This window comes from Saccopteryx bilineata, chromosome 4 (genome assembly GCF_036850765.1).
Source record: "Saccopteryx bilineata isolate mSacBil1 chromosome 4, mSacBil1_pri_phased_curated, whole genome shotgun sequence".
Classification (NCBI taxonomy): domain Eukaryota; kingdom Metazoa; phylum Chordata; class Mammalia; order Chiroptera; family Emballonuridae; genus Saccopteryx; species Saccopteryx bilineata.
Genome location: NC_089493.1, coordinates 232,056,561 through 232,071,828, shown reverse-complemented (window position 1 = coordinate 232,071,828; position 15,268 = coordinate 232,056,561). Strand labels below are relative to the sequence as shown.

Here is a 15,268-nt window from a genome sequence, read left to right as displayed (position 1 = left end):
GAGTGAATAAAATGACCTTCAGCAGAAGGTCAGCTGAGCACTGCTGGACAGGGTGAGGAGAGAAAAGAAAAGGTTTTGCCTACAATTTGTAAGAGAAGGGAATGGGAGTGACTTTGGTATGTGAAAAGAAATTGAAAGTGAAGTGTTTTGTTGTTGTTTAAGAAGAAATCTGTTGTCTTCAAATCCCACCCTCTTCATGGGAGTTGAGAAATATATGTAATGGACTTATGCTTTTGAAATTACATTTCGCTTATGAAATGGTGCTTGTTAATTGTGCACTGTTGAAAGACAGAAAGACTGGGGGCATAACTTTATTTTGGTTTGAACTGCCTGAAGAGGGTCACAAAGAAGCACTTGGAAGCTAATATAAAACTGCAATCTCATTTTCTTAACTTGCACAGCTTTACACACAATCCAAGAGACTCCCAAATACACAGAAAACCCTATACTGCTATGAATAAACTTGTCAGACAAAACTTTATATGCTTCCCTAGATACTTTATTCTAAATGTTAAGACCAGAGTGAGTTTTCTAGGGCTGTATATATTTATTTTACTGTACTTTCTTTGAAGCACAGAGAGACAGTTATGATTTTTTCCCCTTGTGCTTGGAATTTTGAAAGGAATTCTAAAGCTAATTCTCAGTCTTATGAGGCTTTCTCTTGATGCCAACTACTAATACACACATCTCAGAAACAATTATTTTTTTCTATAGTTTTCTTCAACATAAGGATTTATGGTGCTGTCTGTAATCTACTGACTCCCACAGTGTAGGTCCTCAAGCAATACCTATTTTATTTATAATATTTTAGGTCTATAATGGCCCTCATGGTGCTCTTGCCAGACCCTAATTCTTGGTATCATCTTTCTGCTCCTCAGTCACCTCAGAAGATGGCTGCTCTGTGGATCTGGGCCTTCGAGTTGATATTGAGGAAAAAGGTTTCTACACAGAGAATTTCCATTCAACTGCATGGGTGTTTCGAGGAGATGAACAGAATCCTGAGGACAGTCCCAGATGCCTTAGTAAAAAACCCCGCCCAGTAGCTGGTAAGAACTCTACAATTATGATAAAATGAATATATATGTCTTAAAGAATCTGTAACCAGGCTCCAGGCAAGCCTCTGAAGTTGGCTAACTTGCAAACTGGGTGTAGCATTTGGAGAGACATGTGTGCTCAAATATATATATATATATATATATATATATATATATATATATATACACACACACACACACACACATACATACACACACACATACATATTATACATATATTTCTTCATATTGTGAAATAATCTGAAGCTAATAAAATAAAAATGATCTTAGAACTCATTCAAACACAAAATAATTTCAAAATTGGAGTTAAGATTAAGGGGGGAAAGTCATCTATTTCATTCTATGAGTAAAAAATACTATTTTTCAAAAATTTACTGCAGAGGCCTTGGCTGGTTGGCTCAGTGGTAGAGCATTAGCCTGGCGTGTGCAAATCCCGGGTTTGATTCTGGGTCAGGGCATGCAAGAGAAGCAACCATCTACTTCTCCAACCCTCCCCCTCCTCTCTCTCCCTTCTCCTCCCACAGCCATGGCTCAAATGGTTCCAGCAAGTTGGCCCCAGGTGCTGAGGATGGCTCCATGGGCCTCACCTCAGGCACTAAAATAGCTTGGTTGTAGAGCAATGGAGCAGTGGCCTGAGATGGGCAGAGCATCATCTGGTAGGGAGCTCACTGGGTGGATCCCGGTTGTGGCACATGTGGGAGTCTGTCTCTGTGCCTCTCCTGCTCTCACTTAATAAAAAAAAAAGTACTGCAGAGTATAAACAAGTAACAAATTATCATTTATTGTTCCAACACCAAAATATAAAATTTTGTTTCTGCTGGTAAGAACTGAGTTCTGTTTGTGTCTTTTTATTATACATGGGTCTAGTCTTGTTTTAAACATACATGAAATATGCATTTGATGTTATCTTACATATAGGTTGATATGTAACATTTATAGCTTACATTTTACTTTTAGTAATATAATTGTTTAATAATTATACCTTCATTTAATAATATTAATATTTTTATAGACTTCATTAACATTCTAATGGCTTGTGATGGTTTTTATGAAATTAATTTTTAGTTTACTAAACCTATGTGATTTTCCTAATGCAATAACAACTCAATGAGTTTTTAAAAAATACTTATACCGGCCCTGGCCAGTTGACTCAGTGATAGAGCGTTGGCCTGGCGTGCGGAAGTCCCGGGTTCGATTCCCGGCCAGGGCACACAGGAGAGGCACCCATCTGCTTCTCCACCCCTCCCCTTCTCCTTCCTCTCTGTCTCTCTCTTCCCCTCCCGCAGCCAAGGTCCATTGGAGCAAAGATGGCCCGGGCGCTGGAGATGGCTCCATGGCCTCTGCCCCAGGCACTAGAATGGCTCTGGTCGCAACAAAGCAACCCCCCGGATGGGTAGAGCATCGCCCCCTGGTGGGCATGCCGGGTGGATCCCGGTCGGGCACATGCAGGAGTCTGTCTGACTGCCTCCCCGTTTCCAGCTTCAGAAAAATACAAAAAAAAAAAAAAAAAAAAAAGAAGAAGAAGAAGAAAAAAGAAAAAAAAAATACTTATACCAGCCCTGGCCGGTTGGCTCAGCTATAGGGCATCGGCCCAGCGTGTGGAAGTCCTGGGTTTGATTCCTGGTCAGAGCACACAGGAGGAGCACCCATCTGCTTCTCCACCCTTCCTCCTCTTCTTCCTCTCTGTCTGCCTCTTCTCGTCCCTCAGCCAAGGTTCCATTGGAGCAAAGTTGGCCTGGGCGCTGAGGACAGCTCCATGGCCACCACCTCAGGTGCTAAAATGGCTCTGGCCACAACAGAGCAATGCCCCAGACAGGCAGAACATCACTCCCTGGTGGGCATTCCACATGGATCCCAGTCAGGCATATGCGGGAGTCTGTCTGACTGCCTCCTGGCTTCTAACTTCTAATTTGGGGAAAATACCAAACAAAAAAAAATACTTATGCCAGAATTACAAATTCCAGCATGTGAAATTATTATATTAGTCTAATCTTTGCAGCAAGGTTTAAAGTGTAGAACTTTTATTCAGTATCTAACTCTATCAATATAAATAAATAACCTTGATTAATAGCAATTTAGCTGAAGCACACAAAAGATTCAGGTTGCAAATAATGTTTTAAATTAATTCTATAATCATGCATTCAACAAGCATCATGCCTACAATGGCACAGGGAACTTACTAAAGACACACACACAGAAATTACAAGTGTGAGTTTGATAGATTCTACAAAGAGGTACTTAACATTTTTAGTACAGGCATCAAAACCATCACCTTATCTACACCTTACGGTCAGCAAAAGAACAAGCACTTGGTTAATTCACTATCATTTTCTTTAGAAAAAAAAATTTGTTCAATTTTACGAAAAATTTTAATATATTATATATATATGTACATACACAAATATATGCATATACATATTTGAGTATATATATATAAAATTTATATGTATAAAATGTTTAGATGTCATAAATGAGTTTTATGAATGTACTAGTTGTTCTTATTGTTACCAAGACATGAAGTGTTACATATATAAAGTGCATATGTTCTTAACTATGTGATATTAAGAGATTAATAAAGAAGATTGAGATTGGGAGGAAAGGTGATTTGTAGACAAATCAATAATTTTAAAACTGAAAAATATCTATTCACCTACTGGCGTTTTAAGGTATTGTAATACTAATTTATATCTACTAGCATATATTTTGTGTGAATAAATTTTACACCTTAAAAAAAATCCAATCCGTAATCTCCTAAAAGACCTCTTCTATGAATTGGAAAAATAGATAAACAAAGGTCTGCATCACTACAACAGTATACTGCCTGAGCAACAAGAAAATGTTAGGGTATTTCCAATGTATGAGTGGTCTTACATTTATGGAGATATTTACCCTTTATTTGAACTTTTACATTTAACCTTTTGAGAAATACAAACATTCATGTATGTCCTCGTGCCTCCTGACCATCCAGAGTATGATTGATTTATTTTTAAAATGTGTAAGGCAATATTTAAAAAAGGCAAATGTATGTTCTTCTTATTTCCATAAATTGGTTATCAAACAAACATGATTTTGAGTTAATAAAACTGTAACTGTAACTAATTTCATTTTTTGAAAAATAAAAAACTCACTCCCAGGGTCAGCAAGCATGAAAAAAACTCACAACTCAAAGGGTTAAAAGATGATTCCAAGGTAGTGCAATTTGAGGGGATTAATTACTTAAAGATGTGCCCACATAGTTTCTGAAAAGACAATGACATTTATTTGTGGCTTTTCAGCAGCTTTATGGCACTTGTAGAATTATCCACCAGACAGTGGCAAGGGAAACCAGTACTAGAAATCTTAGAATATGAGGAAATCATCTTTAGAATAGAAGGGAAACATGTTTTAGAACATTCTGATCATTTTCTTCCTCAGGAGAGTGCTAAAATTCACCATTTACAGACTCTATTGAATTGTTCATAATTAATAATCACATATAATATAAAAAAACAGCAAACGATTTAATTTGAATCAACACAGTAAAAATACTCTATTAAAAAAATATCTGTTGGGTACTCAATATGTCAAAAGTAAAAGACAATATCAAGAGGCGAACCTAGAGAAAGCAAGAAGTTTTGACAAGTGGGGATATTAAAAATAATTTCTACAGAAGTCAGAAATAAGTTTTCTAATTTTCTTTTTTGCCCCGATTAGCTACCAGCCTATTTGCAGACTGTTAACACATTCATTTCGGTAGCTTTGTATTTCCCAGTTCTGTTTCTTAAATTATGCTGAGATCCAGTAAAGTGGCAGTCCATAATAGTCACATAAAATGACTGTCACAAGGGAATTGTACTAACAAACGACAGAGATCTTCCCAGGAGCACAGACTAGAGCAGAGGGCTCTAGGGCTTTTAGGGCTGGAATACAATAACACCTTCACAGCAACTTCGGTATGCTTTTCCTGATGTTGTTTTCAATGACAGAAAAACAGTATTTTTTCTCCAGACATTTAAAAAGACTAACATTCTTTCAGGAATCCACACGAGGAAACTTTATCCTTCTTGTCTTTGAATGTTTGTCAACTTTTGCAGCCAATGTCTATCATGTAAACTCTGTGAGAAAAAGTCTCTTGTCTGCAGAGGCGGATTTAATGACAGGCACACCAGGCGTGTGCCCTGGGCCCCGACTTCTGAAGGGCCCGCAAAACCCCAACTTTACACTTTTTTCTAATGGCACCAAATTTGGTTTCTAATGTGTAATTTTAACATTAATAGTACATGATATTTTTTATTTATTTAAAAATATGATTAACATGTATTTTTATTCTCCCTGTTTCTCTCTTTTTTTTTTTAAGGGGCCCAATATTTTCTTCTACACTGGGGCCTCAATCCACCTTAATCTGCCTCTGCTTGTCTGTCTTCACCTCTACAGTCCTAGTACCTAGGAAAACACTAGGTACATAATATATAGGTACTCAGTAAATATTTGTGAATGAACAACTTCTGTTATTAGGCTACAATGAATTGTTCAAGACAAAGATGCTGGCCTGGCGTGCGGAGGACCCGGGTTCGATTCCCGGCCAGGGCACATAGGAGAAGCGCCCATTTGCTTCTCCACCCCTCTGCCGCGCCTTCCTCTCTGTCTCTCTCTCTTCCCCTCCCTCAGCCAAGGCTCCATTGGGGCAAAAGATGGCCCGGGCGCTGGGGATGGCTCTGTGGCCTCTGCCCCAGGCGCTAGAGTGGCTCTGGTCGCAATATGGCGACACCCAGGAGGGTCGCAACATGGCGACGCCCAGGATGGGCAGAGCATCGCCCCCTGGTGGGCAGAGCGTCGCCCCTGGTGGGCGTGCCGGGTGGATCCCGGTCGGGCGCATGCGGGAGTCTGTCTGACTGTCTCTTCCTGTTTCCAGCTTCAGAAAAATGAAAAAAAAAAAAAAATGAAAAAAAAAAAAAAAAAAGACAAAGATGCTTTTTTTCCTTATTTTTCATCAGATATTTTTATTCCCTGGCTTACCAAAGAGCTGGTCAAATCCAAGCACATTTGTACAGATTGACTAATATTTTACTGTCTGTCATTTCTTATAGGAAATTTAATTTTTAAAAAGTATTGATTTACCCCCCAGGATATCTTGGAGAAATTTTAATAAAATAATGGCAAATCTTGTTACAAACTCTGCAAAATATAATGTAAATTTATAATAATAATATATTTCTGAAGATTAAGGATTTACCCAACTAGACCATCTGTCCAAGATGACAGGGAGGAAATTCCTCAAGTAGGAAGTTGGAAAAGGTCCTTTCTCACTCAAAATACACTTGTGGTCCTCTTAAATTCTCACCACTTTCTTGGACCTCTTGATTGCTTCTAGTTCTATCCATATTTTGTCTGTATTACTTATTTTTTAATAACCTTTGAACATGTACCTAGAGGTGATGCAACCCTGCGATAAATAAATGTTCTTGATATCCAACCCAAAGGAAGATAAAACTCTATCTGAAAAATAAGAAGTGAAAAACAAAAATACAAAAGAAGAGTTGAAAAGAAGCAGCAAAACATATGACCCATAAATTCTAATGTATTCCTTTTTATTGAAGTGAGAGGAGGGGAGATATACTCCTACTTGTGGCCCAAAAGGGATCTACCCAGCAACCCCACCTGGGGCTGATGCTCAAGTAACAAGCTACTTTTAGCACAGAAGGCTGCTATGCTAGAACCACCTGAGCTATCCTCACACTTGAACCAATGGAGCCACTGGCTGCTGAAGGAGAAGAGGGAGTGAAGGGGGAAAGGGAGGGGAAAGCAAAGCAGAGGGCCGTTTCTCCTGTGTGCCCTGATTGGGAATTGAATCCGGGATGTCAATATGCTGGGCCAACTCTATTCACCGAGCCACCGGCCAGGGCCTTCCTTTCTTTCTTTTTTTTTAATTTATTTCCAATTAGAAAGAATTTTCTTTATTTTTGTTGTTTGTTTTAAACTACGTTTTTATTTTTTAATTAATTTTAATGGGGTGACATTGATAAATCAGGGTACATATGTGCAGAGACAACATCTCCAGAATATTTTCACATTGGATTATGTTACATATCACTAAAACAAAGTCAAATTGTCTTCTGTCGTCTTCTATCTGGTTTTCTTTGTGCCCCTCCCCTCCCCCCAAACTCTCCCTCTCCATCCTCCCTCCCTACCCCTGCCAGTTACCATCACATTCTTGTCCATGTCTCTGAGTCTCATTTTTATGTCCCATCTATGTATGGAATCATATTGTTCTTAGTTCTTTCTGATTTATTTATTTCATTCAGTATAATGTTATCAAGGTCCATCCATGTTATTGTAAATGATCCAATGTTATCATTTCTTATGGCTGAGTAGTATTCCATAGTATACATGTACCAAAGCTTTTTAATCCACTCATTCACTGACAGACACTTGGGCTGTTTCCAGATCTTTGCTATTGTGAACAATGCTGCCATAAACAAGGGGGTGCATCTCTCATTTTAGAACAGTGCTATTCTTAGGGGATATTTCTAAAAGTGAAATAGCTGGGTCAAAAGGCAGTTCGATTTTTAATTTTTGAGGAATCCCCATACTATTTTCCATAGTGGCTGCACCAGTAAGCATTCCCATCAGCAGTGCAGGAGGGTTCCCTTTTCTCCACATCCTCACCAGCACATATTCTGTGTTGTTTTGTTGATGAGTGCCATTCTGACTGGTGTGAGGAGGTATCTCATTGTAGTTTTAATTTGCCTTTCTCTAATGATTAGTGATGTTGAGCATTTTTTTTCATATACCTAATTGGCCATCTGTATGTCCTCTTTGGAGAAGTGTCTATTCATTCCTTCTGCCCATTTTTTGATTGGATTGTTTGTCTTCCTGGTGTTGAGTTTTACAAGTTCTTTATAAATTTTGGTTAACCCCTTCTCAGATGTATTGTTGAATATGTTCTCCTATTATGTGGTTTACCTTTTTATTCTGTACTTATTGTCTTTAGCTGTATAAAAGCTTTTTATTTTGATATAGTCCCATTTGTTTATCTTGTCTTTTATTTCACTCGCCCATGCAGATAAATCAGCAAATATATTACTGCAGGAGATGTCGGTGAGCTTACTGCCTATGTTTTCTTCTAAGATGCTTATGGTTTCACGACTTCCATTTAAGTCTTTTATCCATTTTGAGTTTATTTTTGTGGATGGTGTAAGTTGGTGGTCTAGTTTCATTTTTTTGCAGGTAGCTGTCCAATTTTCCCAACACCATTTGTTAAAGAGGCTGTCTTTACTCCATTGTATGCTCTTACCTCTTTTGTCAAATATCAGTTGTCCATAAAGGTGTGGGTTTATTTCTGGGTTCTCTGTTCTGTTCCATTGATCTATATGCCTGTTCTTATGCCAGTACCAGGCTGTTTTGAGTACAATGGCCTTGTAGTATAACTTGATGTTGGGAACTGTGATACCTCCCACTTTATTCTTCCTTTTCAAGACTGCTGTGGCTATTTGTGTTATTTTTTGGATCCATATAAATTTTTGGAATATGTGTTCTATATCTTAGAAGTAAGTGATTGGTATTTTAATTGATATTGCATTGAATTTATAAATTGCTTTGGGTAATATAGACATTTTAATGATGTTTATTCTTCCTAACCATGAGCATGGTATATGCTTCCACTTGTTTGAATCTTCTCTGATTTCTTCTATCAATGTTTTAAAATTTCCAAGTACAAGTCTTTAATCTCCTTGGTTAAATTTACTCCTAAGTACTTTATTTTTTTGGTTGCAATAGTGAAGGGGATTGTTTCCTTAATTTCTCTTTCTGACAGTTCATTGTTGGTGTATAAAAATGCCTCTGATTAGCCTGACCTGTGGTGGCACAGTGGATAAAGCGTCGACCTGGAAATGCTGAGGTCGCCGGTTCAAAACCCTGGGCTTGCCTGGTCAAGGCACATATGGGAGTTGATGCTTCCAGCTCCTCCCCCCTTCTCTCTCTCTCTGTCTCTCTCTCCTCTCTCTCCCTCTTTCTCCCCTCTCTAAAAAATGAATAAATAAATTTTAAAAAAATTAAAAAAATGCCTCTGATTTCTGAGCATTAATTTTATATCCTGCCACTTTACTGAATTCAAATATCAGGTATAGTAGTTTTTTGACTGCGACTTTAGGGTTTTCTATATACAACATCATATCATCTGCAAAAAATGACAGTTTTACTTCTTCTTTTCCAATTTGGGTGCCTTTTATTTCTTCTTCTTGTCTGATTGCTGTGGCTAGGACTTCCAGTACTATGTTTAATAAGAGTGGTGAAAGGGGGCACCCCTGCCTTGTTCCTAATCTTAAGGGGATTACTTTTAATTTTAGCCCATTGAGTATGATGTTGGCTGTAGGTTTGTAATAGATGGCTTTTATCATGTTGATATGTTCCCTGTATTTCCACTTTGCTGAGAGTTTTGATCATGAATGGGTGCTGGGTTTATTAAATGCTTTTTCTGCATCTATTGAAATTATCATGTGGTTTTTCTCCTTCCTTTTATTTATGTGATGAATCACATTGATTGATTTGTGAATATTGTACCAGCCTTACCTCCCCAGAATATATCCCACTTGATCATGGTGTATGATTTTTTCCATATATTGCTGGATCCGGTTTGCTAATATTTTGTTGACGATTTTAGCATCTCTATTCATCAGGGATATTGGCCTATAATTTTCTTTCTTTGTGTTGTCTTTGCCTGGTTTTGGAATCAGAATTATGCTCGCCTCATAAAAGGAACTTGGAAGTCTTCCTTCCTCTTTAATTTTTTGAAATAGCTTGAGAAGGATAAGAGTTAGTTCTTTGAATATTTGGTAGAATTCACTTGTGAAGCCATCAGGCCCAGGACTTTTCTTTGTTGGGAGTTTTTTGATAATTGTTTTTATCTCATTTGTTGTAATTGATTTGTTTAGGTTATCTGGTTCTTCGAGATTGATTTTTGGAAGATTGTATGTTTCAAGTAATTTGTCCATTTCATCTAGGTTGTCTAGTTTTTTGACATAAAGTTCTTCATAGTATTTTCTTACAATATTTTGTATTTCTGTTGTGTCAGTTGTTATATCTCCACTCTCATTTCTAATTTTATTTATTTGAGTCCTCTGTCTTTTTTTCTTGGTGAGTCTAGTTAAAGGTTTATCGATCTTGTTTACCTTTTCAAAGAACCAGCTCCTGGTTTCATTTAACCTATGTATTGTTTCTTTAGCCTCTATGTCATTTATTTCCACTCTGATCTTTATTATTTCCTTCCTTCTACTACATCTGGGCTTTACTTGCTGTTATTTTTCTAGTTTTATTATATGCAGGGTTATGTTGTTTGTTTGAGCTTTTTCTCACTTCTTAACGTATGCCTGTAGTGCTATGAACTTCCCTCTCAGTACTGCTTTTGCTGTGTCCCATAAATTTTGAGTTGTTGTATTTTCATTATCATTTGTTTCTAGGAATTTTTTAATTTCTTCTTTGATCTCATTCTTTTTTTTTTTTTATAATTTTATTTTTTTAATGGGGTGACATCAATAAATCAGGATACATATATTCAAAGATAACAAGTCCAGGTTATCTTGTCGTTCAATTATGTTACATACCCACCACCCAAAGTCAGATTATCCTCTGTCACCTTCTATCTTGTTTTCTTTGTGCCCCTCCCACCCCCTATCCCTCTCCCATTCCCCCCTCCCCCCCGTAACCACCACACTCTTATCAATGTCTATTAGTTTCACTATTATGTCCCACCTACGTATGGAATAATACAGTTCCTGTTTTTTTCTGATTTACTTATTTCGCTTCGTATCATGTTATCAAGATCCCACCATTTTGCTGTAAATGTTCCGAAGTCATCATTTCTTATGGCTGAGTAGTATTCCATAGTGTATATGTGCCACATCTTCTTTATCCAGTCATCTATTGATGGGCTTTTTGGTTGTTTCCATGTCCTGGCCACTGTGAACAATGCTGCAATAAACATGGGGCTGCATGTGTCTTTACGTATCAATGTTTCTGAGTTTTGGGGATATATACCCAGTAGAGGGATTGCTGGGTCATAAGGTAGTTCTATTTTCAGTTTTTTGAGGAACCACCATACTTTCTTCCATAATGGTTGTACTACTTTACATTCCCACCAACAGTGTATGAGGGTTCCTTTTTCTCCACAGCCTCTCCAACATTTGCTATTACCTGACTTGCTAATAACAGCTAATCGAACAGGTGTGAGGTGGTATCTCATTGCCGTTTTGATTTGCATTTCTCTAATAGCTAAAGAAGATGAGCATCTTTTCATATATCTGTTGGCCATTTGTATTTCTTCCTGGGAGAAGTGTCTGTTCATATCCTCTTCCCATTTTTTTATTGGATTGTTTGTTTGTTTGTTGTTGAGTTTTATGAGTTCTTTGTATATTTTGGATATTAGGCCCTTATCTGAGCTGTTGTTTGAAAATATCATTTCCCATTTAGTTGGCTTTCTGTTTATTTTGTTATCAGTTTCCCTTGCTGAGCAAAAACTTCTTAGTCTGATGTAGTCCCATTCATTAATTTTTGCCTTCACTTCTCTTGCCATTGGAGTCAAATTCATAAAATGCTCTTTAAAACCCAGGTCCATGAGTTGAGTACCTATGTCTTCTTCTATGTACTTAATTGTTTCAGGTCTTATGTTTAGATCTTTGATCCATTTTGAGTTAATTTTTGTACAGGGGGAAAGACTGTAGTCCAGTTTCATTCTTTTGCATGTGGCTTTCCAGTTTTCCCAGCACCATTTATTGAAGAGGCTTTCTTTTCTCCATTGTGTGTTCTTGGCCCCTTTATCAAAAATTATTTGACTATATATATGTGGTTTTATTTCTGGACTTTCTATTCTGTTCCATTGGTCTGAGTGTCTATTTTTCTGCCAATACCATGCTGTTTTGATTGTCGTGGCCCTATAATAGAGTTTGAAGTCAGGTATTGTTATGCCCCCAGCTTCATTCTTTTTCTTTAGGATTGCTTTGGCTATTCGGGGTTTTTTATAGTTCCATATAAATCTGATGATTTTTTGCTCTATTTCTTTAAAAAATGTCATTGGAATTTTGATGGGAATTGCATTAAATTTGTATATTGCTTTGGGTAATATAGCCATCTTGATTATATTTATTCTTCCTAGCCAAGAACAAGGTATATTCTTCCATCTCATTATATCTTTTTCGATTTCCCTTAACAATGGTTTATAGTTTTCATTATATAAGTCCTTTACATTCTTTGTTATGTTTATTCCTAAGTATTTTATTTTTTTTGTTGCAATCGTGAAGGGGATTATTCTTTTGAGTTCCTTCTCAGTTGTTTCATTGTTGGCATATAGAAAGGCTATTGACTTCTGTATGTTAATTTTGTATCCTGCGACCTTACTGTATTGGCTTATTGTTTCTAGTAGTCTTTTTGTGGATTCTTTGGGGTTTTCGATGTATAGGATCATATCATCTGCAAAAAGTGATACCTTTACTTCTTCTTTTCCGATATGGATGCCTTTTATTTCTTTGTCTTGTCTGATTGCTCTGGCTAGAACATCTAGTACCACATTAAATAAGAGTGGACAGAGTGGACAACCCTGTCTTGTTCCTGATTTAAGGGGGAAAGCCTTCAGTTTAGTGCCATTTAATATGATGTTAGCTGATGGTTTATCATATATGGCCTTTATCATGTTGAGATATTTTCCTTCTATACCCATTTTGTTGAGAGTCTTAAACATAAAATGTGTTGTATTTTATCGAAAGCCTTTTCTGCGTCTATTGATAAGATCATGTGGTTTTTGTTTTTTGTTTTGTTGATATGGTGTATTACATTAACCGTTTTACGTATGTTGAACCATCCTTGAGATTCTGGGATGAATCCCACTTGATCATGATGTATTATTTTTTTAATATGTTGTTGTATTCGATTTGCTAGTATTTTGTTTAGTATTTTAGCATCTGTATTCATTAGAGATATTGGTCTGTAGTTTTCTTTTTTTGTGCCATCCTTGCCTGGTTTTGGTATGAGGGTTATGTTGGCCTCATAAAATGTGTTTGGAAGTATTGCTTCTTCTTCAATTTTTTGGAAGACTTTGAGTAGAATAGGAACCAAGTCTTCTTTGAATGTTTGATAAAATTCGCTGGTATAGCCGTCAGGGCCTGGACTTTTATTTTTGGGGAGGCTTTTAATGGTTTTTTCTATTTCTTCTCTACTGATAGGTCTGTTTAGGCTTTCTGCTTCTTCTTGACTCAGTCTAGGAAGGTTGTATTGTTCTAGGAATTTATCCATTTCTTCTAGGTTGTTGAATTTAGTGGCATAAAGTTTTTCATAGTATTCTACAATAATTCTTTGTATAGCTACGGTGTCCGTGGTGATTTCTCCTCTTTCATTTTGGATTTTGTTTATATGAGTTCTTTCTCTTTTTTCCTTGGTAAGTCTTGCCAAGGGTTTGTCAATTTTGTTGATCTTTTCAAAGAACCAGCTCCTTGTTCTATTAATTTTTTCTATAGTTTTTCTGTTCTCTAATTCATTTATTTCTGCTCTGATTTTTATTATCTCCTTTCTTCGGCTGGTTTTGGGTTGTCTTTGTTCTTCTTTTTCTAGTTCCTTAAGGTGGGAAGTTAAGTGGTTCACTTGGGCTCTCTCTTGTTTGTTCATATATGCCTGAAGTGATATGAACTTCCCTCTTATCACTGCTTTTGCTGCATCCCATAGATTCTGATATGTCGTATTGTCATTTTCATTAGTCTGTATATATCTTTTGATCTCTGCACTTATTTCTTCTTTGACCCATTCATTTTTTAAAAGTATGTTGTTTAGTTTCCACATTTTTGTGGGATTTTTTTCCTCTTTTTTGCAGTTGAATTCTAGTTTCAAGGCTTTATGATCAGAAAATATGCTTGGTACAACTTCAATTTTTCTGAATTTGCTGATATTGTTTTTGTGGCCCAACATATGGTCAATTCTTGAGAATGATCCATGTACACTGGAGAAAAATGTATACTCAGTCACTTTGGGATGAAATGTCCTGTAGATGTCTATCATATCCAGGTGCTCTAGTGTTTTGTTTAAGGCCACTATGTCTTTGTTGATTCTCTGTTTGGATGACCGATCTAGAACCGTCAGCGGTGTATTGAGGTCTCCAAGTATGATTGTATTTTTGTCAGTTTTTGTTTTAAGATCAATAAGTAGCTGTCTTATATATTTTGGTGCTCCTTGGTTTGGTGCATATATATTAAGAATTGTTATGTCTTCTTGATTCAGTGTCCCCTTAGCCATTATGAAATGGCCATTTTTGTCTCTAAGTACTTTTCCTGTCTTGTAGTCAGCATTATCCGATATGAGTATTGCTACACCTGCTTTTTTTTGGATGTTATTTGCTTGGAGTATTGTTTTCCAGCCTTTCACTTTGAATTTGTTTTTATCCTTGTTACTTAGATGAGTTTCCTGTAGGCAGCATACAGTTGGATTTTCTTTTTTAATCCATTCTGCTACTCTGTGCCTTTTTATTGGTGAGTTTAATCCATTTACATTTAGTGTAATTATTGATACTTGTGAGTTCCCTATTGCCATTTTATATCTTGCTTTCTGTTAGTTTTGTGTCTTGTTTGATCCTTCTCTTTCGTTTTTCTATCTTTTGTTTTTATTTGGTTGTATTCCATACATTTTCCTCTGTTGCTATCTTTTTTATCTCATGTGCTTCTGTGGTGGTTTTTTCAATGGTGGTTACCTTTGAGTAATGAAAAGGGTCCCTACCCTGTTCATTGTAGCGAACTATTTTGTGAGTACTTTTGCACTCCATCGTCCTTTGCTACTGTTAATCTCCGTCTTCTCCCCCTCTTTCTTTTTGTTGTCACAGTTTAAATTTGGTTTTATTGTGTTCTTCTTGGAGCTTTTACTTGTGGCTCTGTTTTTTTTTTTGTTCTTTGTATCTGATTGGAGAACCCCCTTTAGTAATTCCTGGAGTGGGGGTTTTCTGATGATAAATTCCCTCATCTTTTCTGTATCTGTGAATGTTTTTATTTCTCCTTCGTATTTGAAGGATAGCTTTGATGTGTATAGTATTCGTGGCTGAAAGTTTCTCTCTTTCAGGACTTTAAATATTGGGGTCCACTCTCTTCTAGCTTGTAGAGTTTCTGCTGAGAAATCTGATGATAATCTAATGGGCCTTCCTTTATATGTTGTATTCTTCTTTTCCCTGGCTGCCTTGAGAATTTTTTCTTTGCTGTTGGTTTGTGTCAATT

The 15,268-nt window shown here is 36.8% G+C and overlaps 1 protein-coding gene across 2 annotated transcripts in view; it reads left to right on the top strand.

Annotated features, from left to right (window-relative positions):
- LOC136334123 (uncharacterized) overlaps window positions 1-15,268 on the top strand; it is a 155,156-nt gene that overhangs the window by 25,756 nt on the left and 114,132 nt on the right. For both annotated transcript variants that reach the window (XM_066273956.1, XM_066273957.1), the window contains one exon: window positions 879-1,046. In XM_066273956.1, coding sequence (XP_066130053.1) covers window positions 879-1,046 — 168 coding nt within the window. The remainder of the gene's footprint in view (window positions 1-878; window positions 1,047-15,268) is intronic.